General features: G+C 44.0%; 1 protein-coding gene across 1 annotated transcript in view; it reads left to right on the forward strand.

Moving 5' to 3' along the window:
• The window catches only part of lrrk1 (leucine-rich repeat kinase 1), a 163,258-nt gene that overhangs the window by 3,267 nt on the left and 137,763 nt on the right, over nt 1-22,228 (forward strand). Inside the window, 1 exon segment of the mRNA XM_061735983.1 lies at nt 11,192-11,348. Within this exon segment, the coding sequence (XP_061591967.1) occupies nt 11,279-11,348 (70 nt within the window). The 5' untranslated portion in view covers nt 11,192-11,278.

A 22,228-nucleotide genomic window follows, 5' to 3' on the forward strand; every position in this document is an offset into this window, starting at 1 on the left:
GAATCGAGGTACTTTTAACACAGGCTGCATTAAAAAACGTTGGATAAAAAAGGAAATAATTGGTTTCTCTGGGCAGAAAAAGACATAAACTAATCCAAGTAATGGTAATATATTTCATTAAAAAGAGATCCAAATACGGTTTCCTTTTTGTAACAAGACTGATTTTTTACACATTTTATTTTCATATTGGCAAAGAGAAAAAAGCTTTGCAAGTTGTCACCTGTGGCTGAGACAGTTGTGAAGTGTGACTGAACTGAGGGCTCTGAGACCTGGACCTGGATCTGGACCTGAGACCTGAGACCTGGACCAGGACCAGGATCTGGATCTGGATCTGGATCTGGACCTGGACCTGGACCTGAGTCTGGGTCTGGATCTGAGATCTGAGATCAAAACCAGGACCTGGACCTGGACCTGGATCTTGACCTGAACCTGGACCTGGACCTGGACCTGAACCTGGACCTGGACCTGGACCTGGACCTGGACCTGGATCTGAGATCAAAACCAGGACCTGGATCTGGATCTGGACCTGGACCTGGACCTGGACCTGGATCTTGCCCTTGATCTGGACCTGAACCTGGACCTGGATCTGGATCTGGACCTGGACCTGGACCTGGATCTTGACCTGGATCTGGACCTGAACCTGGACCTGGATCTGGACCTGGACCGGGCATAAAGTGGTACCATGTTGAAATATTTGTTGAAGGCCCATTTTGAGACAAAAATAAAAGATTTGAAAAACTTAAATGTGGGTTTCAAACACACCATAGTTGGAAAAAGTGTGAATTAGCTGTTTAGCAGCATATGAGTGCATTAACATGGGAAGTTTAATTCAGAATTAAAATTAAATCCGATTTAAAATTAGTAAAAATGACCTAAACACCTAATTCCGAATGAAAATGGCCATTCCTAATTAAACTTAATTCCAAGTAAGTGGCTGGTTTATTCGGATTTTAAATCCGAATAGAATAATTCCAGATCATGTAAACACTCATTCCTCTTTAAATGAATCCCGGTCTTTCTTTCTGCTCGTTCCCTCCCCCGTCTGTCTCCATGATCTTATATTCCACTGGGCTGGTTTTCCAAACAAAGTTTCAAGATGCAGCAGCAGTAAACGCTGGTCAAGAGCAGAGACCATTTATTTAATAAATAGAAATCATTAAAAGAACAGATGGAAACAGGAAACATCAAAATTGTGAGCTTTTCAAAGTTGTAGCGGCTAAGTTAGTTTTTCTTCTGGTAGACGTAACTTCCGCCCCCCCCCCCCCCCCTATCCAATCAGAACCTTCCCAACCCCCAGACCAAAACATGTTTTCCATGTAAACCTCAATTCGGAATTATTATTTCCATGTAAACTCAAACTCAAAGGACCGAAAAGTTGTTTGTTTGTTTACCTTATAAACGTTTTTTGCATTTGACTTAACAGTGTGCGGGAGACCCCTTTTTTTCCTTGATTCACTCCTACCTACTCCAACGCACCTGTTTTACCAAGTCTTTTTTAGGTGTGCATCAGCCTCCAGACCTTTATATGTAAACTCAAAGGAAAATAGTTTAATTAGGAACTATTTGATTCGGAATAATTAATTCCGAATTAAAAAACATCATGTAACCGTGGCCAATGTGGCTGTGATTCTCCACCATCCTGTTTAGCCGCTCGGTGTTGGTGGTTCTCAGAATGCAGTCTGGGCTGGTCATTAAGGGCCAATCCCAATACACCCCCTACTTTCTACCACTAGCCCTCCCTCACTACCACTAGCCCTAAAAAAGAAGCCACAGATGTTAGGGCCCTTGTAATCTTCCCAGGGCCCTGTCCCAATACTCCCACTACTCCTACTTTTCAGCACCACCCCTAAATTTAGCTTGCTACATCACTGCGTGGTTTACGTTCGGGTACGTAAGCGACTGCGTAGTTACGTTTGCACAAACGTCACACCATATCAGGAAGCTGAGAGATAAAAGCTGTTTTAATTTCCGCTGTAGCGCTGTTAATATGCCACTTTATTAAGTTTTAATATTTTTTCAGGCGTAAAAGTAACTGTTAAGATCCCCAACCTGGGCTCAGTTTATCCAAATAAGAAATTTGAGAAATCTGAAATCTGTTAAGAAATTTGACCCGATGTTTTCGGAGATGGCCGCCGGCTTGGAGCAGCAGCAGCTCACGGCCGGGTCAACCTGCGCCGTCGTCCCGGGGAAAAACCTGCAGCTCTGTGGAGAATTACCGCTGGCTGAAATAAATCATTTAGGAAGATAAATGTTGGTTTAATAGATTAAATCTAACAGTTGTAGCTACGCCTGTTAAGAAATTTGCTCAGATGTTTTCAGGATGAGAACGGCCTGCCGGCTCGGGAGCTGATTTATGGGTCCGTGTTAAATCGACACAGAGCCTACGGCGCGCGTCGCCGCCTAACCTACGCCGTAGGCTCTGCGTTGGTGTAACGCGGAACCATAAATCAGCCTTTATTCTGGCGAGGTTTGAAAAAGACTTCGCAACAATGGGCAAACGAGTGATTATGTACATTCACTGAGTGAATATTATGAAAGTAAAATATATATTTCTAGCTAGAAATGTAATCAAAACGCATTTTTATGCAGAAACTAACTCAAAATATTGATTTTATTCACTAAAAAATAAGAAATGTCTGCCATGTTTTTTTTTGATTCAGTCCGCAAATGACTACGAAAAGCATTCTGGGACATTTTTTTGGCCCTAGATCAGCTAGTGTGCATCTGAAAACCCTCACTCCGTAGGGCTAGATTGATGCCCCCTACACTCGTTTTCTCCACTCCCCCTAGGTGAAAAGAGGAATTGGGACACCACTACCCTCACGGGAACGTGCAAAATTTAGGGGTAGGACTGAAAAGTAGGGGTAGTGTGGGGATTGGGACAGGGCCTAAAGCTCACTCTTCAAAAAAATGCTGATTCATGTGGAGGCTTGTACTGTCTCTGTCTCACTGAAGTGAAATGCGGGATTCACCAGGAGAGCGTTGCGTCCAGTTCTCTGTACCTGCTCCGTGGTCTTTGTGGTCCACATTCGATACCAGTACTTCAGCCCCAGCCGTGTTTGTCAGTACGTGCACAAGTACAAACGCAGCATAACACTCCAGAAACAGGAAGTGCAACATGAGATGCTTCCTCAAGCCTTTTGTTGCGAGGTTGGTACCTTTACAATGCTCTTATTGGCATTGTACCTGTGAAGGTGAGAGGGAGCCAGGACTGTCGCTGTACTAGTTCCTCCTTGGAGCGGCGTGGCACTACGGTGAGGAGCCAGTTGGACCCAGTCCCGGTCGTTGTTGTCTGTACTCCAGAAGTACCTCGGAGGGCCGGCTCGGATGCTGGACTGGCCAATAATGCACTCCACGTTACGGTAAATACTCGCTGAGTGACCACGGGCAGCTTGGAGTAGAGCGACTCATGGAGAGCTCTGTTGATCTTTGCAGAGCCACGTCTGAGCCGTTTGGGTCTCGGTCTCATTCCAAGAAAAACACGCCAAGCATGTTTTTGGTCGCATTTAACAGTAGTTAAATCCTAGACATTTTGTCTACTATCTGTGTCGCTCGCGGTGAAGTCTTGCCCCGATGATATATATATGTGTATATATATAGGTTATGTATATATGTATGTGTGTGTGTATATGTGTGTGTATATGTATATATATATATATATATATATATATATATATATATATATAGGTCGTGTGTGTGTGTGTGTGTATATATATATACATATGTGTATGTGTATATGTATGTATGTATGTATGTATATATATGTATGTATATGTATATATATATATATATATATATATATATATACATATAACTGATTGTTTGAGACAGCTTCATGGATCTGTAATGTATTATCAGCATTGATTGTGGCATCAGGAGGTGAACTCTAGTTTTTCTTTGTTATTGACAGTGCATTTGTCATTAGAGAGATAACACTTTATTAAGCCCTTGGGGAGGTTCCTTTAGGGAAAAGTTAAAGTGGGCTCAGGGAAGGTGTTGATAGTATCCTCAACACCAACACTTGCCCAATAGAGGGAATGTTCATGACGTCACAGATGTAACTTCACAGCGGGTTACGGTCACTGAGTGTCAGAAAGACTGAGTGTCAGAAAGACTGAGTGTCAGAAAGACTGAGTGTCAGAAAGACTGAGTGGCAGAAAGACTGAGTGGCAGAAAGACTGAGTGTCAGAAAGACTGAGTGGCAGAAAGACTGAGTGGCAGAAAGACTGAGTGGCAGAAAGACTGAGTGGCAGAAAGACTGAGTGTCAGAAAGACTGAGTGTCAGAAAGACTGAGTGACAGAAAGACTGAGTGTCAGAAAGACTGAGTGTCAGAAAGACTGAGTGTCAGCGTAAACTTTCAGTTTGAGCAACTGGAAAACATCTAAAATGGGAAAGAGCTGTTGTGCGATCAACTGTACTCATAGATTTAGCAAGAAATCGGAGTTATCCTTTTACAGACTGCTGAAAAATAAGCTTTAGAGAGACAAATGTATCGCTGCAATTCACAGAAACAACTGGATTCCAGGCACCGAAACGTGGATTTGTGGTTCCCATTTTGTATCAGGTAATGTTGGATTTTTGGGTAGCTAACGTTAAACGGTCAAATCATAAAGTTCGGTGTCCTCATCACTTTAATTTCACCAACAAATCCTGCCTTGAAGTCGGACCAAGCGTCAAGACTTTTGTATGCCTTCAAGCTTTGCTTCGTGTATTTGCCCGGCGTAGAAATTAAGTACATATAAATATCAGAAACTGGATTCGTGGACAAATATTAATGTCCATGGACCACTGGTTCTTGGGGTAACTGTACTGGTCACTGTCAAGTCCAACTGCCTTTAATTTGAGCCCGTAATCAGCTGTTATCCCGTCTTCTCCACAGTTTCCCCGACTAGTTGCAGCTGTGTTTGCCACTAAGGGGGCTGGTCCAGTGGGAATGTGACGTCAATGTTTACCCTCTATTGGGAAATGTTCGGGGAGTCCTGGCCATGTTTTACCTGGGGCCTCCTCTGTCTTCATCAGATGGAAAGAGCTGCTAGTTTCTTTATTTTATGTCACCCCACAGTCACATTTTTACTAACATTTCAATTTCATTGCATTGTCTTGTGCAACAAGCGTGGAGATGTGCGCACACAACATTTTATTACAAATGTCCACACGAGGTGGTGACGTGTCGTTCATAAAGTATCTCAATCTGTCTTGAGATGTGAGTTTTGCTCCATAGTGAAGAAGAACCACTGCGACTGACGTTTATTTTGTGATATGTTTCTGCTATTGAAGAAAAACACTGATCCTTAACCTGTCTCACTGAGACGGCGCTCAAATGCACTTTCTATCCCTTCTAGGGTTATCTTCTTCTGTTTGTTGAATAGATGTATTAGTAAGCAGGCAAATATGTTTGGCGAATAAAATACTTACCGCCGACCCATTAAATAATTCATTGTTTACATCCCTTTATTTTATTCAGTAAATAATTTCCGTTTGGGAATTAATAAAGTATTTTTGAATTGAAATTAAATTACATTCTAGCAATACTAAATACAAAGTGCTGAAATATGCAGGGCTTAAAGTAAAAAAAAATTCTGAGCCTGAACTTTTTTCCGGGAGCGGGGGCACATGCGCTCGGCAAATTAGCAAGCAACAAAAATTACATAATTTGAATATTATTTTCCTTTTCACTATGGATGCTTTTGATATCAAGTTTCGCTAGTTGTCATTGTGTTTGACGGGGTATAAGATGACCTACAATCTAAAATATTCATATATATATATATATATATATATATATATATATATATATATATATATATATATATATATATATATATATCCCCTCCGCTCCAGAAAGACCTTCAATAATGACAAGCCCTGGTTTTCAGCCCACCTCAGGCGGCTGAGGTCGGAGAAGGAGGCGGCCAGGCGTAGTGGGGATGCGGATCGGTTCAGACAGGCCAAGTACGGGTTCGCTAAGGCAGTGAGGGAAGCAAAACATTGCTTCGCCGAGAAACTGCAGCAGCAGCTTTCTGAGGGGAACCCCTCCTCTGTCTGGAAAGGCCTGAAGACCATCACGAACTGTGAACCAAAGCCCCCTCAGACGTCTGACAACCTCCCCCTGGCAAACAAGCTCAACGAGTTTTACTGCAGGTTTGAGTGTGAGAGGTTCCTCCCGCCCTCTCCCTCCACCCCTCCCCGGTCACACCCATCACCCCTGTACCTCAGGGGACCCCCTCCCCACTTCCCCCTCCATCTCTCCACCTCCACCCCCCTCTCTGTCAATGTGAGTGAGGTGGACCGCCTGTTCAGGAGTCAGAATCCCCGGATGGCGTCCGGTCCAGACTCTGTCTCCCCTTCTGCCCTGAAGCACTGCGCTGCCCAGCTCGCTCCGGTGTTCACCAACATCTTCAACACCTCGCTGGTGCTCGGCCACGTACCAGCATGCTTCAAGGCCTCAACCATCATTCCTGTTCCCAAGAAGGCCAAGGTTACAGGCCTAAATGACTACAGACCCGTCGCCCTGAGCTCTGTTGTCATGAAGGTCCTGGAGCGCCTTGTCCTGGCTCACCTGAAGTCCATTACAGATCCTGTGCTGGACCCGAGCAGTTTGCCTACAGAGCCAACAGATCCACAGAGGATGCTGTGAACATGGCTCTGCACTACGCACTCGATCATCTGGATACTGCAGGCAACTACGTCAGGTTCCTGTTTGTGGACTTCAGCAGCGCCTTCAACACCATCCTCCTATCCATCCTGGAGAACCAGCTTTCCCTGTTGCAGGTCCCAGTCCCCACTAGGAGGTGGATCACGGACTTCCTCACCAACAGGTCCCAGCGGGTGAAGTTGGGGAAGTGAATCTCCAGCCCCAGGTCCACCAGTACCGGCTCCCCGCAGGGCTGCGTTCTGTCCCCTCTCCGATTCTCCCTTTACACCAACAGCTGCGTTTCCCTCCACCCCTGGGTCAAGCTCCTGAAGTTCGCTGACGACACCACCCTGGTGGGCCTCATCTCCAGGTGTGACGAGTCGGCCTACCGGAGGGAGATCGAGCGGTTGCTGAGTTGGTGCTGTCACAACAACTTGGAGCTTAACACCCGCAAGACAGTGGAGATGGTGGTGGATTTCAGGAGGAACGCAGCCCCTCCTCTTCCCATCGTGCTGGGAGACACACTGGTGGACTCTGTGGACTCTTTCCGCTTTCTGGGAATCAACATCACCAGGGACTTGAAGTGGGAACTGAATTCCACGGCCCTCCTGAAAAAAGCCCAGAAAAGACTGTTCTTCCTCCGACAGCTGAGGAAATTCAGGCTGCCAAGGACCATGATGTCGCAGTTTTACACTGCCATCATTGAATCCATTATTACCCACTCCATCATCACCTGGTTCCCCGCTACAGCTGCAAGGGACCTCCACAAGCTGCAGCGTGTGATACGCTCTGCGGAGAGAGTGATTGGCTGCCCCTTCCCCTCCCTGAAGTCTCTGTACGACTCCAGGGCATTGAGGAGGGCTAGGAACGCGCTAAATACTGGGAGGGGAAAATGCAAATTGGTCCATTTACCACACGCAATGAGATTTACCACGCCTGAAAGTTTTTGCGGGGATTGTGATTGCGTCTGTATTTAATACGTTCGAAAGGAAGGTGCTAATCTGCACAGCATTACTATTGTGGTGAGGATTCTCCACATGCAAAAGGAGAAATATTTTATTTGAATGTTAAATCGAGTATTATTCAGCAAAAGGTTGCCACAGGAGGCATCTTCATTTTTTTTATTTGTGATAATAAATAAATCACATGTTTTCATGGAGAAAAAAGTGTTTCTTATTGTGCGCCAATGACGTGATCTACTAGTTTGCATTATTCGTTTTGGAATACTCAATTTAGATATATACTGCATGGGATTTGGACTCAGAATAATGGCTATAATTGCCACGGCATGCCACGGTCAGCTGGAGACAATTGTCTCGAGCTGACCGGAGCATCAAGACTGGAGTGATGATTAAAAATGATGTCCGAGCTGTCATGTTAGTCTATGTCCAAAATAACACAGAAAAGCTTGTCTGATTACGCTTTTAGTTGTCATCCATCCATTCAATACACGTAACTGACATTGATGTATTCACAGTGATTCATTATCAGCTGTAAATACTTGTGTACAGCCATTATTCTGAGTCCAAATCCCATGCAGTATCTAAATTGAGTATTCCAAAATGAATAATGCAAACTACAGATCACGTCATTGGCACCCCAGAATAGAGCGTTGCCACCGAGGTGGCAAAGCGCTCTCTGCTCTGTGCGCTCTGTGCGCTCTGTGCGCTCTGAATTTGGGCACACCATAGGTCTGGGTAATGTACTCGCAAATATCCAGTGTAACAGTCTTTGTGAGGAAATATCTATTCTTCTCTTTGCCACCTCCAAAACAGACAAACAGTTGTTGCTTCTCTCTCATGGAAGGTGCGCTCCTAAACCCGAATCGCGCAAACCCGAAGCGCATGATGAGATGAGGTCTCTCCTCCTCCTCCATTTGCACAAATTGATTAAACCAAAACAAACTAAGCAAACGTAATAGTTATTACATTTGTGGGAAATCGCGTGTTACGTTTGTAGTAGGCAATAATACATTTATTACGTTTGTGGGAAATGTATTACATTTGCAGGATTATTACATTGAAAGCTGCATATTATTATTACGTTTGTGGTTTATTACGTTTGCGGGCATTATTACATTGGCGGGCGTTACAAGCCTGCTTACTGTGTTGTCTTCCATAATATTTGTAAATATATATAATATAAACTCCTAAGTATGTGTTTGTGTGAGTGTGTATATATAAATATATTGAAGTGTCAGTGTGTTGTTTTTTTTCTTGGTCTACTTATCATTGAATATACGAGGGGGTGTTTTTCACGGCAGGGGTGCTGAATACGGCACAACAATTTGCCTCTTCCACTAATATCTCTAACTCCAACTCGTCAAATTTCATTTTGCGCTTGCGACCCTGCTTTCCATCCAGACTCTCCATGGCGCAAAGTTTGCGCTCGCAAACTGTAAGACACGCAACACCTCATTTAAATACCGAGGTTTGCACCTGTTATCAATTGCGCAAGCAATCTTAGTTGATCACCCGCAAAACACAACAACAGCACGCTCAAACTTTTTCAGTGTACACACAATTTAGTACTCTTTATTTAGGATCTTAGTAAATCGGGCCCCTAGAGTGCAACAGTTGAACAATAGAAGAGAGGAAAGAACCTGGCTGGCCCTGAGAAGGTGGTTGCTGGTTCTCCCTCCTAACTTGTGTCTCCAGTCCAGTCCTCTTTCCCTTCATAACGGCACAATTGTCCAGTAGAAAACTTGTGACTTGTTTCCACTCGAGCTCATAAGAAAGACTGCAGGACATCTTCTAGCTCAGGGGTCGGCAACCCAAAATGTTTTAGAGCCATATTGGACCAAAAACACAAAAAACGAATATGTATGGAGCCGCAAAAAATGAAAAGATTGTATAAGCCTTAGAATGAAGACAACACATGGTGCATGTGTCTATATTAGTTATAACTGGGGGAATTATTATGCACTTTGAGAAAAAAGTTGAAATGTCGAGAAAAAAGTTGAAATGTCGAGGAAAAAAGTCGAAATTTCGAGAAAAAAGTCGAAATGTTGAGAAAAAAGTCAAAATGTTGGGAAAAAAGTCGAGAAAAAAGTCAAAATTTCGAGAAAAAAGTTGCAATGTCAGGATTAAAAAGGAAAGGAAAAAGGAAGAAAAAAAGGAAAAAAGAAAAAAAGGGAAAAAAAGAAGAAGGAAAAGAGAATAAAAGAAGAAAAAAAGAAAAAAAAATAAGAAAAAAAGGAAAAAAAAGTCAAACATTTTTGACAAAGCTCCAGGAGCCACTAGGGCGGCGCTAAGGAGCCGCATGCGGCTCTAGAGCCGCGGGTTGCCGACCTCCGTTCTAGTTCCAGCAGAAGTACTGAAGCATTGGCAAGATTAACTTTTCTGCTTGCCAGATGTTGAGTTGTTACTCTGGCCGTATCATCATCAAAAACGTGAACAAGTACTTTCATAATTTTGTCCTGCTCTGGCTGGTGGCTTCATCAACGTTTAATGAAAACACTCTTTTTGAGCTTCTCTGATAGCTGTTTTTTAAACTCTGATGCTGTGCCGTGTGTATTCATATAACTGGCATGCTGATTTAGAAATGGTCAAAGCTTTTTCGTCAACAGCTATTTTTTATACATAGGTTTACAAGCGGTTGAGCAATAGAGAAGTATACATGATGTTCAGCAATGAACGAGCACAGACGGGTGTTCGCATCACAAACCCGGTGGGCCGTTGGTGACCTTCATGGCGAGGTACAGCTTTTACTGGCGGACGGTAGCACACCACTCTGCGCCCTGCTGCCGTCAAAGACCCAGCTCTACTTCTGATTGGCTAGTGTTAGTTTGGTTGAGCACCAGAACTGCTTTCCTCACATTCCATTGGTAGACGAACTCAGTCGACTCAAACTGACAATATCCCGTAACCCAGGGGTCGGCAACCCAACATGTTGAAAGAGCCATATTGGACCAAAAACACAAAAAACAAATATGTCTGGAGCCGCAAAAAATGAAGTCTTGTATAAGCCTTCGAATGAAGACAGCACATGCTGCATGTTTCTATATTAGTTAGAACTGGTGGAAGATTTTTTTTTTCATTATGCACTTCGAGAAAAAAGTCGAAATTTGGTGAAAAAAGTCGAAATGTTGAGATTAAAAAGGAAAGGGAAAAAGGAATAAAAAAAGAGGAAAAAAGGAAAAAGAAAAAGAAGAAGGAAAAAAAGGAAAAAATAAGGAATAAAATAGAAAAAAAGAAGAGAAAAAGAAGAAAAAAAAGGTCAAACATTTTTGAAAAAGCTCCAGGGAGCCACTAGGGCGGCGCTTAAGAGCCGCATGCGGCTCTAGAGCCGCGGGTTGCCGACCCCTGCCGTAGCCTATCAACACATATTTAAATGTTAACGTTAAAGTTACTCAAATTTTTTTTTTTTTTTTTTTTTTCTTTTTTAAATCAGTCAAACTCCACACGCCGGAGATCCGGCATGGTGCCGGAATACTTTAAGCCCTGAATATGCATTGAAATGTTTGAAGGGAATGTTGAAAGATTGGAGGTGTGTGTTCCACTGCTATGAAGTTGTGTGGCTGTGTTCTTCATCCCTGCTCCTCTGTCCGTCCGCAGGTTATAGGCCTCCGGCTGGAGCCGCTGTGATCCTGGCTGTGTTCTGGCTGTGATCCGGGTGTGCCTCACCGCTGACCCCGGGAGGAAATGTCCTACTGGTCCGTGTGCACGTCCCAGGAAACTGGAGCCACTCCCAGCAGCATGGAGCAACCCAGTGGTGAGTGCTCAAAACATATCACCATTAAAAAAAAAAGATACTAGAAACATTCTATTCAAAATACAGATGCAAATAACCATGTAGATATCAGGTTCAGGTTACTTTATTGATACCCAAGGGTAAACTGGTTTTGCAGTCGAGAGTTAAACAAGCAGCAGAAAACAGACAATCAGTTCAGGAACAAGACATTTAAGAAGAACACATACACATAAAACAAGAGACAGCTTCGGCTCGACAGAAAGTGCTGCAGTTCATGAAATAAATATAAGAAATAAAAGACATGAGGCTAAAAAAGAATTAAAACACCAAGAGCAAAATTTCCTCCAAGTTAGGAATGGATAAGAGCAATAAGATAAAAACATTGTTAAATACATCGTGCTCCGAAAAGTGACTAGTGCAACTTTTGTGCAAACTACAGCTTGTTCACCAGTGTTACTGCAGCTGGAACAAAGCTGTTTTTATAACGTTTTGTTTTACAAAATGGGACTGACACCCTCCGTCCAGAGGGGAGAAACTGAAATTCACTGTGCAAAGGGTGTAAACTATCATTTAAAATGGTCGTGGCTATCCGCTGTAACTGCTTGGTGTACTGGGAAGAAGGGTTCAGCTGTGGCTCACCTATCAGCTTACTTCACCATTTCACAATTTGATTCAATGCGTTCTTGTTTTTAATAGAAAGGCTTCCAAACCATGACACCAAAGAAAAAGATAAAATAGACTCAATAAAGGCACGATAAAAAAGAATCATCATGGTTCTGTCAACATTCCAGTAAGACAGTTTTCCCAGACAGTGCAGACGCTGTTGTCCTTTTTTACACACAGTTTCACAATTCTCTTGAAAGTTCAGTTTAAAATCAATAATAGTCCCAAGATATTTGTAGGATTCCACACATTCCACTAACTGACCTCTTATGGTTGTGGCATCATATGTGTGGATTTGTTTGCTAAAATCAACAATATATGTACATATATTAATAGATATATAGACGTATATTATGGATATAGATATGTTATATTTACAGGACTGTCTCAGAAAATTTGAATATTGTGATAAAGTTCTTTATTTTCTGTAATGCAATTTAAAAAAAAAAAAAAAATGTCATACATTCTGGATTCATTACAAATCAACTGAAATATTGCAAGCCTTTTATTATTTTAATATTGCTGATTATGTCTTACAGTTTAAGATTAAGATTCCCAGAATATTATATTTTTTTGAGATAGGATATTTGAGTTTTCTTAAACTGTAATCCATGATCAGCAATATTAAAATAATAAAAGGCTTGCAATATTTCTGTGGATTTGTAATGAATCCAGAATGTATGACATTTTTGTTTTTGTAATTGCATTACAGAAAATCACAATATTCTAATTTTCTGAGACAGTCCTGTAGGTATGTATATGGATATATTGAGTTATTAAGTATTATACGTACAGTATTTGTGTATCTATACCTCTATTAATATATATTGATTTATAGTTATATGTAGATATGTCGATATATAGATTTATAGTAATTTTATAGTAATTCGAGGTAAATATATTAACCAGTGTGTATATATAGCATATATTATATATTATTATTATATCTTATATAGTTATTCAAGTATATTGTTATACCATTGCTGTCTACTGTTCTCTATTATATTGTAGTATTATAGTAAAGTAATGATAATGTAATACTATGCATTATAATTACTTCTATATTACATACATACATAGTAGCACAAATAAATGCTGGGCCTTTGTTTTGTTTTCTTTTGTTTGCCTTGATTTGTCTGATTTTGACAATATTTATATATACATATAATTTAGTATTATATCACTGTATAGAACAGTTATTAAAGTAGGGATGGGTGTTTTATAAGTAAGCTTATTGAAACTCCTCTTATATGTAAGAATGTACCGTATTTTCGCGACCATAAGGCGCAACTTTTTTTTTTTTTTTTTTTTTTTAAATGTGCCGGGCGCCTTAAGAAACGGTGCGCCGTGTCTATTACCTGAATTACGGTAATGTAAGGCCGGCCATGAGAACGGTAAAGGGAGAAGGGGGCGGGTGAAGCTGAATGAGACCATCCACTGAGCTGTTTAATGCGAAACAGAAGATGAAAACTTTTAAGGATTTGCTTGATGTGTAAAGTGAAATAAAATACAATCAAACTAAGTTTTGCTCCCGCTCTATTTAAATAAGCACACTTGTTCTGCAGCGCGCGTGTGTTTTGCATGTCGGAACCGTCCACTTTCCCCGGTTAAAGCAGCGGCTGGAGCAGCGCGGTGATGGGCGCTGCTGCAACTCGACTTCCTGGTTCCCCAAGCGGTCCGATCGACCTGGTTCCCGGCCGCTTTGCGAGCAGAGATTTCTGGGGTCTGTCTCAGGTCTGATCAGCTTCACCCTCCGAAATTTGCAGCCAAATCTGTCGGTTACAAACCCGGTACCGGACCCCGACATGCGCGGGTGTGTATTCGCGGCGCGACACACAGATTCTCATTTATGTAGCGCTTGACTGGCGCAGCTGATGGACAGAAACTGTGGTGATTTTTAAAAGAAAAACTTTGCATAAGACGTTTCCAGCCGGAGTCATTATAAGGACGAATGGAAAGGGGGGGCTGGATGAAGGGATGATGATGATCAGGTGGCCGAGACAGGTCTGGAAATTCGGACTGGAGCTCCTGTCGGATACAAACCCCGGTACCGACTCCCCGACAGCGCGTGTGTGAGCGGGTCCAGCGCGGGGGAGCAGACGGGGAGCGGACCCGGGACCAGCGCGGAGCGGGACGCGGGACCCGGGACGCGGGACGCGGGACGCGGGACCCGGGACGCGGGACGCGGGACCCGGGACGCGGGACCCGGGACCGCCGCGGTCGGGATCCGCAGCACAACGCAGCACAACGGGGTATGAAACGTTTATTTTCTTACCTTTATTTATTCAGGGGTCTGTCCCAGGTCGGATCAACTTCACCCTGCGAGATTTACAGGCAAATCTGTCGGTTTGATCTCCGGTAACCAAGATGCAGAGGATGCGCTCAGGAGCCGCCAGGCTCCCGCCGCGGGTTTGCCGGGCCAGGGCGCACCATCCCCGGGGCAGATCCGGCCGAAATGCCGCTGGTCTTTCCCCGGGAGCCCCTCCTCCCATACAGGTGGGTGGCTTCGGTCCCAGCCGGTCCGAACAGGTCACATTCCCGGTTAAAGCCGCTGTGACGCGCGCTGCTCCACCCCGCTGGGGAGAGACGGGCTCTGCGCGGTGGAGGATCCGCACAACGGGGTATGAAAAGTTTATTTACTGTTGTGCAGAAAGTGACTGACACCGAGGAAATTCGGACTGGCGCAGCTGAATTAGCGGAGCTCTTTAATGCAGAAACAGAGGTTTTGCTCCCGCTCTATTTTTTAAATAAGCGCTTGTGTGCTTGTGTGTGCGTTCTGCATGTGTGTGCGTTCTGCAGCGGGTGTGTGTGTTTTCCGGCCGGCGTGTTTTGCGGCACGCGTGTGTGCAGCTCTGCTCTGTAGACTGCGCCTTTTGGGTCGGTGCGCCATATGTATGTTTTAAATCTAAAAATGACACACAAAAATGAGGGTGCGCCTTTCCACACGGTGCGCCGAATGGTCGCGAAAATACGGTATGTAGATTCAGGGGTAGGACTGGATAAGTGTTTCTTCATTCCTACTCCATTTCGAGCATGTTGGTGGATCCGTGAGGTCTGTCCAAGAGCTGTATGTATATATATATATATATGTATTCTGTTTTTTAACTTTTTTTAACATGCATGTTGGAAATAAAATCTTCAAATCAAATAAAAATCCAAATGAAGTGTGTCTCGGCCCAGTCTCAGATCTGGCTCTCACCGGTCTCAGCAGGTTCAGAATAAAACACCTGCAAACTGAACTGTATCTATAACTGGAGCGACGGCAGCTCAGCTTAGCAAATAGAGAACTGAAACCCTGACACTTTCAGATCTCTATGTGTCGTTGTTTGTAAAAGGGGGGTGGGGGTTCAGATCTCAAATGCTGTGAATAACCTCTGAAAAGGTTTTGTTTTTTCATCATTGATTTACAGCCCAGTATATGCATTAGCTAAAAGTGATGAACCATTGCTTCGTTCATGAACAAAGAAAAAGGGCCTGACACTTCAGGAGTCTGACATTGACTCAAAACATTTTTTTTTTTTTTCACACTGCTTCTGCTTTATAAACTACATCGGGGAGGTCCGTGGCGGTTTGGGCCACGTGTGTGCTGTTCTTTTAGTAACAATGAAAAGGGATTTGAATAATTACAGGAATTTAGGGCCAATCCCAATACACCCCCTACTTTCTACCACTAGCCCTCCCTCACTACCACTACCCCTAAAAAAGAAGCCACAGATTTTAGGACCCTTGTAATCTTCCCAGGGCCCTGTCCCAATACTCCCACTACCCTTACTATTCAGCACCACCCCTAAATTTAGCTTGCTACGTCAGTGCGTGGTTTACGTTCGGGTACGTAAGCGACTGCGTAGTTACGTTTGCACATACGTCACACCATATCAGGAAGCCCAGAGCTAAAAGCTGTTTTAATTTCAGCTGTAGTGCTGTTAATATGCCACTTTATTAAGTTTTAATATTTTTTCAGGCGTAAAAGTAACCGTTAAGATCCCCAAACTGGGGCTCAGTTTATCCAAATAACGCCTGTTAAGAAATTTTATCTGAAATTTCGAGATGAGTACAGCCGGCTGCCGGCTCGGGAGCTGATTTATGGTTCCGCGTTAAATCGACGCAGAGCCTACGGCGTAGGTCACACAGCAACGCGCGCTGTATGCAGTGCGTCGCTGCGTAACCTACGCCGTAGGCTCTGCGTTGGTGTAACGCGGAACCATAAATCAGCCTTTATTCTGGCTAGGTTTGAAAAAGACTTTGCAACAACGGGCAAACGAGTGATTATGTACATTCACTGAGTGAATATTATGAAAGTAAAATATATATTTCTCGCTAGAAATGTAATCGAAACGCATTTTTATGCAGAAACTAATTCCAAATATTGATTTTATTCACTAAAAAATAAGAAATGTCCGCCATGTTTTTTTTTTTGATTCAGTCCGCAAATGACGACGAAAAGCATTCTGGGAAATTTTTCTGGCCCTCAGTCAGCTAGTCAGCATCTGAAATCCCTCGCTGTGAAGGGCTAGATTCATATCCACTACCCCTAAATAAGCACACTCCCCCTAGATGGAAAGAGGAATTGGGACACCACTACCCTCATGGGAACGCGCAAAATTTAGGGGTAGGGGTGAAAAGTAGGGGTAGTGGGTGTATTGGGACAGGGCCTTAGTGTCCTCACCACGAACAAACTCGTTGAAGCCTTGTTGTTCACAACCTTAGCCAGAATATAAAACCTTACATCAGTCAAACACTAGGATGATCGAAGGTTTGCAATCAAAAAGTGCATTATTTCTAAAAAGTACTCTTATTCGTTTGCAGGCAGGACAGTTCCAAGCTATTTCATGTTCTTTCTTGTCAGCTTCATTCGTTGACATCCGTTTTTCATCAGATCTGCAGCATATTTCAGAGGTAGCTGGTAGTGGCCAGTGCAGTGCCAGGAACAAAGGACGTTATGTCAAGCATGTCATGTGATGGGGCAACTCCATCCCAGCATGTGTTTAAGTTTCCTGCAGCAGACCAGCGGATCCACTCCTCCTATATGCTCATCAGGGGACGGCAGGAGCAACAACGCGCTGCACGGAGCACATATCTAACACGCTAACATACACAGCCCTGTGCGTGTGCGTGTTCATGGGTCCGCGAGGAAGAAAATGTTAAGCATTTTATGGAACCAAAAGATAAGGTCCTGACGGTCTTGACAGTCAAATACATGTCAGGGTCAGTAAATGTAAGAATTTGTTGGGTTTTGTTGTTGGAGCTGTAATTCTTTTGTTTATGGGGGACATGATAAAATGTTACTTCCTCTAATAACTAACCTTCTGCAGCAGATTAACGTACGCTCATAGCATACGAGGGTCCATCATGGATCAGTGCTGGTCAGACTGCTGTGAGTCCAGTTGGACACAGGTGCTGCCATGCCAGTGCTGGAAATAGTTGTTTAAAAAAAAAAAAAGTATTTATTTATTTTTTTTCTTCACCAACACAACAGTCCCTTTATACAAGAGAGCTACGTCGAAGAAGAGACTATCTTACGATCATCTTTTCATAAGTGCATGCAGCTTATTCATGCTGAGTCATGCGAAGAGCTGGATCTTCTAACTAATTCCGATGAGCAGAGAAGTTTACTAGATGGAGAAGTTCTCCTTAAAGAGCTGAGTCTCTTAGGGTTCGGCCGGCTGGGCTTTCCTTTGCGCCCCGGGCGCGCTGGGAGCAGCACGTGGCCTCTGCGACGAGGACAAGCCGGGCGCGCTCCGGCGGACAAAGAAAATAATCCATAACAGAGTCTTTAGCTTGCTCTTAAAAGTAGATACAGACCTGCAGATCTGACAGAGTTTGGTAGGTCGTTCCAACATCAGGGAACAATGGATGAGAAGAGTCTGGTACTGATTTCACACCACGTTGTGGTGGAAGAACCAGCTCTGGATGAAGGAGTGAAGGTAGAGGGAGTGTAGCTCTGGATGAAGGAGTGAAGGTAGAGGGAGAGTAGCTCTGGATGAAGGCGTGAAGGTAGAGGGAGAGTAGCTCTGGATGAAGGAGTGGAGGTAGAGGGAGAGTAGCTCTGGATGAAGGAGTGAAGGTAGAGGGAGAGTAGCTCTGGATGGAGGAGTGAATGTAGAGGGAGAGTAGCTCTGGATGAAGGAGTGAAGGTAGAGGGAGTAGCTCTGGATGAAGGAGTGAACGTAGAGGGAGTGTAGCTCTGGATGAAGGAGTGAAGGTAGAGAGAGAGTAGCTCTGGATGAAGGAGTGAAGGTAGAGGGAGTAGTAGCTCTGGATGAAGGAGTGAAGGTAGGCAGGAGCTGTTTGGGTAATTGTTTGGTAGCCAAAGCAGAGCTTTGAACTTTATCATCAACAAAAGAATGGACTGGTCACAGAACACTGCCGTCCTCTTCAGGAAGGGACAGAGCAGACTGTTCTTTGAGGGATCTCAGATCCTTCAGTGTGTGCAACAGGTTCCTGAAGGTCTCCTATCAGTCTACAGTAGCCAGGGCACTGTCCTTGCTCTTGAAGGTCTTCTATCAGTCTATGGTAGCCAGGGCACTGTCCTTGCTCCTGAAGGTCTTCCATCAGTCTACGGTAGCCAGTGTACTGTCCTTGCTCCTGAAGGTCTTCCATCAGTCTACGGTAGCCAGTGCACTGTCCTTGCTCCTGGAGGTCTTCCATCAGTCTACGGTAGCCAGTGCACTGTCCTTGCTCCTGAAGGTCTTCCATCAGTCTACGGTAGCCAGTGCACTGTCCTTGCTCCTGGAAGTCTTCTATCAGTCTACGGTAGCCAGTGCACTGTCCTTGCTCTTGAAGGTCTTCTATCAGTCTATGGCAGCCAGTGCACTGTCCTTGCTCCTGAAGGTCTTCCATCAGTCTACGGTAGCCAGTGTTCGGTCCTTGCTCCTGAAGGTCTTCCATCAGTCTACGGTAGCCAGTGCTCGGTCCTTGCTCCTGAAGGTCTTCTATCAGTCTACGGTAGCCAGTGCACTGTCCTTGCTCCTGGAGGTCTTCCATCAGTCTACGGTAGCCAGTGCACTGTCCTTGCTCCTGGAGGTCTTCCATCAGTCTACGGTAGCCATGCACTGTCCTTGCTCTTGAAGGTCTTCTATCAGTCTATGGCAGCTAGTGCACTGTCCTTGCTCCTGAAGGTCTTCCATCAGTCTACGGTAGCCAGTGTTTGGTCCTTGCTCCTGAAGGTCTTCCATCAGTCTACGGTAGCCAGTGCTCGGTCCTTGCTCCTGAAGGTCTTCCATCAGTCTACGGTAGCCAGTGTTCGGTCCTTGCTCCTGAAGGTCTTCCATCAGTCTACGGTAGCCAGTGCTCGGTCCTTGCTCCTGAAGGTCTTTCATCAGTCTACGGTAGCCAGTGCTCGGTCCTTGCTCCTGAAGGTCTTCTATCAGTCTACGGTAGCCAGGGCACTGTCCTTGGCCGGGGTGTGCTGCGAGTGCAGGGAGTGCTGGGGCGGTGGCATCAGGAGACTCAACAAGCTGGGGAGGAAGGCCAGCTCTGTGGTCGGCTGGAACTGGACGGTCTAGAGTCGGTGGCAGATAGGAGGAGGCCATGCTGGACAACCCCTCTCACCCTCTCACCCTCCAAAACTCTCCATGACGAGCTGTGGCAGACGGGTTCAGTTCAGTCACCGGATCATCCCACCCAGGTGCCAGACGGAGCGTTTCAAGCGCTCGTTGGTAGCTGCCATCAGACTGCACAACAACAGGGGGACCACAGTCCCCACACTCCCCCTCACCCCCGACACTCACATCACCCCCAGGACTTGGACTCGATTGTATTTATAATAAGACTGCAACACCCCAATTTCCCCTCTGGGGATCAATAAAGGACTATCTTATCTTATCTTGCGCGTGCTGCAACTGGAAGCCAGCCACCATGTGCATGTATACACTGTGCACGTATACACTGTGTGCACGTATACACTGTTCATTATTGGGTCCCATGTGATGGAAAGGTAGGTGGAAGTGCTTACCCAGTGTTTTATACCCAATACTCGAGTTGTAAAAAAAAATCAGGGGGGGATGGTGGATTTTATCATATGGGGACAGATAATTTGTGCTGATTACAAATAATATAATATATTACAAATAATAGCAGTGACCAAAACACCTGCAGAAATACTGCAGGAATGACATAGCAGCAGTTAAATGCAGCCTTCTGTAAGCTTTAAATATCCACTGGGCTTACATCAAATACATCAAAACACAACAATAAAAAACACTTTTCTGAACTTATCAATATGACTCTGTCCTTCACAGGATAAGTAAAATGGATCACTGCAAAAACTCAAAATCTTAACAAGAATATTTGTCTTATTTCTAGTTAAAATGTCTCATTTTAGTAAAAACAAATCTCATTACACTTAAAACAAGACTCATCACTGGAAAAAAAAAAACAATTTTCACCTGTTTCAAGTAGATTTTTACTTGAAATAAGTAGATAAATCTTGTCCCACTGGCAGATTTTCCTACTTATTTCAAGTGAAAATTTACTTGAAACAGGTGAAAATTGTCAAATAAGTTATTTTTCTGGTGTTATTTTTCTGGTGATGACTCTAAATGTTGAAATAGCAGTAAAACCACATTCATTGATGAAATGACATAAGGGATGGAAAGGAGGGATGACAGTTTTACAGGGGGGATGATTTGGACCGTTTTTATTTCAGGAGGGATGCCATCCCCCCTCATCCCCCCTCATCTCCAGTACTGTTTATACCTAATATGAAACAAGTGGTGCCACAAAAGAAAAAAAAGATCTCGCAGGCGCGGCCTGCTGCCTCAGGGCCGGGCCCCATTGGGCCCCGGGCCCCCCCAGCCCCCCCTGAAGCCCTGCCCCTGTGGTGGACTTTAAAGGCCAGGATGGGAACCCTGTAGGTGTGTGTGAGACCTTCGAGCCCTCAAGCAGCACGGTATGAGAAGTGGTCATATCAGCGCGATCAATACTGTCACATGGTTCCAGGAGTGCCTTGGGAACCCGCTGACTTGACACCAGATCCCCGGCCTAAACCGCTGCTGAGCTCTCTGGGAACTGACTCCTCAGACGGACAGAAAGACGGAGGACCCATGTTGTGTGGAAAAATAAGACCCCGCTTGGATTTCTGGGACAAACGGCCCTGGGATTCTCGGACATCCAGGCGCTGATCAGCTTTTTGAACAGAAAATTGAATTTTTCATGAATTCTGGTAATTTCCAGGCCTCCTATTTTAACAAACTCTTCCTAGAGATTTTATCTGATTGGCTCACAACTTGGTTTGTACAATCTAGACACATGGCCGACACTAAATTGCAAAGCTTTTAAGTTTTTACCAGAGGGCGTCACCGTAGTGATCTGGTGAAGTTTGAGGTCATTTTTAAGGCTCGCCATGAAACATCAATTGGCTGTAACTCAGCAATACATTATTTTATGTGGCCGAAAACGTATGTGCACGATTGTAGACTGAGCCTGAAGACATCTATGGTGGAATATTGAGGATCGGTTGTAGCGCCACCTGTTGGCACCAGGAATTGTCATGTCTTCTAGTATGCATCTGTGCTCCAAGCGAGATGAGCGGGTGGATCTCAAAGCTGGACACATAATAGGTAAGACATTGACGATGACTGACAGAGAAAACTGTACGTTCTTATCGAAGGGCGTGGCCGTTAGAGGTAGTCAAATTTCGGTGTCTCGCCATGAACATAAAAGTTGTTCTTACTTGCTCATACTTTGTCCAATCTGACCCAGAATCTGTACATTTAATCAGGCTTCCACTCTGAACAAGTGGATATGACAATCTTGGATGAACTCCATAGCGCCACCTTTTGGTCAGGTATACATTCTTCATCAAATTATGTGCTGTATTTCCTGTTTCGTCCATCCAATCACAATGGAATCGACACATATTATCATCATATATCAACGGTCCTTATTGACTGCGTCGCGTATCATGGTCATAACTAAAATAATCATTAAAAACCACTGGTTTTGTCTTAGGACAATTAAATGTCAGATTCAGATACCTTTCGACAGGACTCAAAAATCATACGCTGGTACATATCGGTTTTGGAGAAGTTTGTCACTCACTTTTTTCAAAATATGAACTTGTATCAAAATATATCATAACTTTGCCATGCCATGTCCAATTAACTTCAAACTTCGTAAAGATATTGTTTAATGTGAAGTAAAATGATGATTAAAATGATTTATAAAAATGAATTTCATAAATCTACGTCCAACACGTGATTTTTAATTAATATTTATGTTGGATCAGGTACATTGTA

Source organism: Cololabis saira, chromosome 2 (genome assembly GCF_033807715.1).
Source record: "Cololabis saira isolate AMF1-May2022 chromosome 2, fColSai1.1, whole genome shotgun sequence".
Classification (NCBI taxonomy): Eukaryota; Metazoa; Chordata; class Actinopteri; order Beloniformes; family Belonidae; genus Cololabis; species Cololabis saira.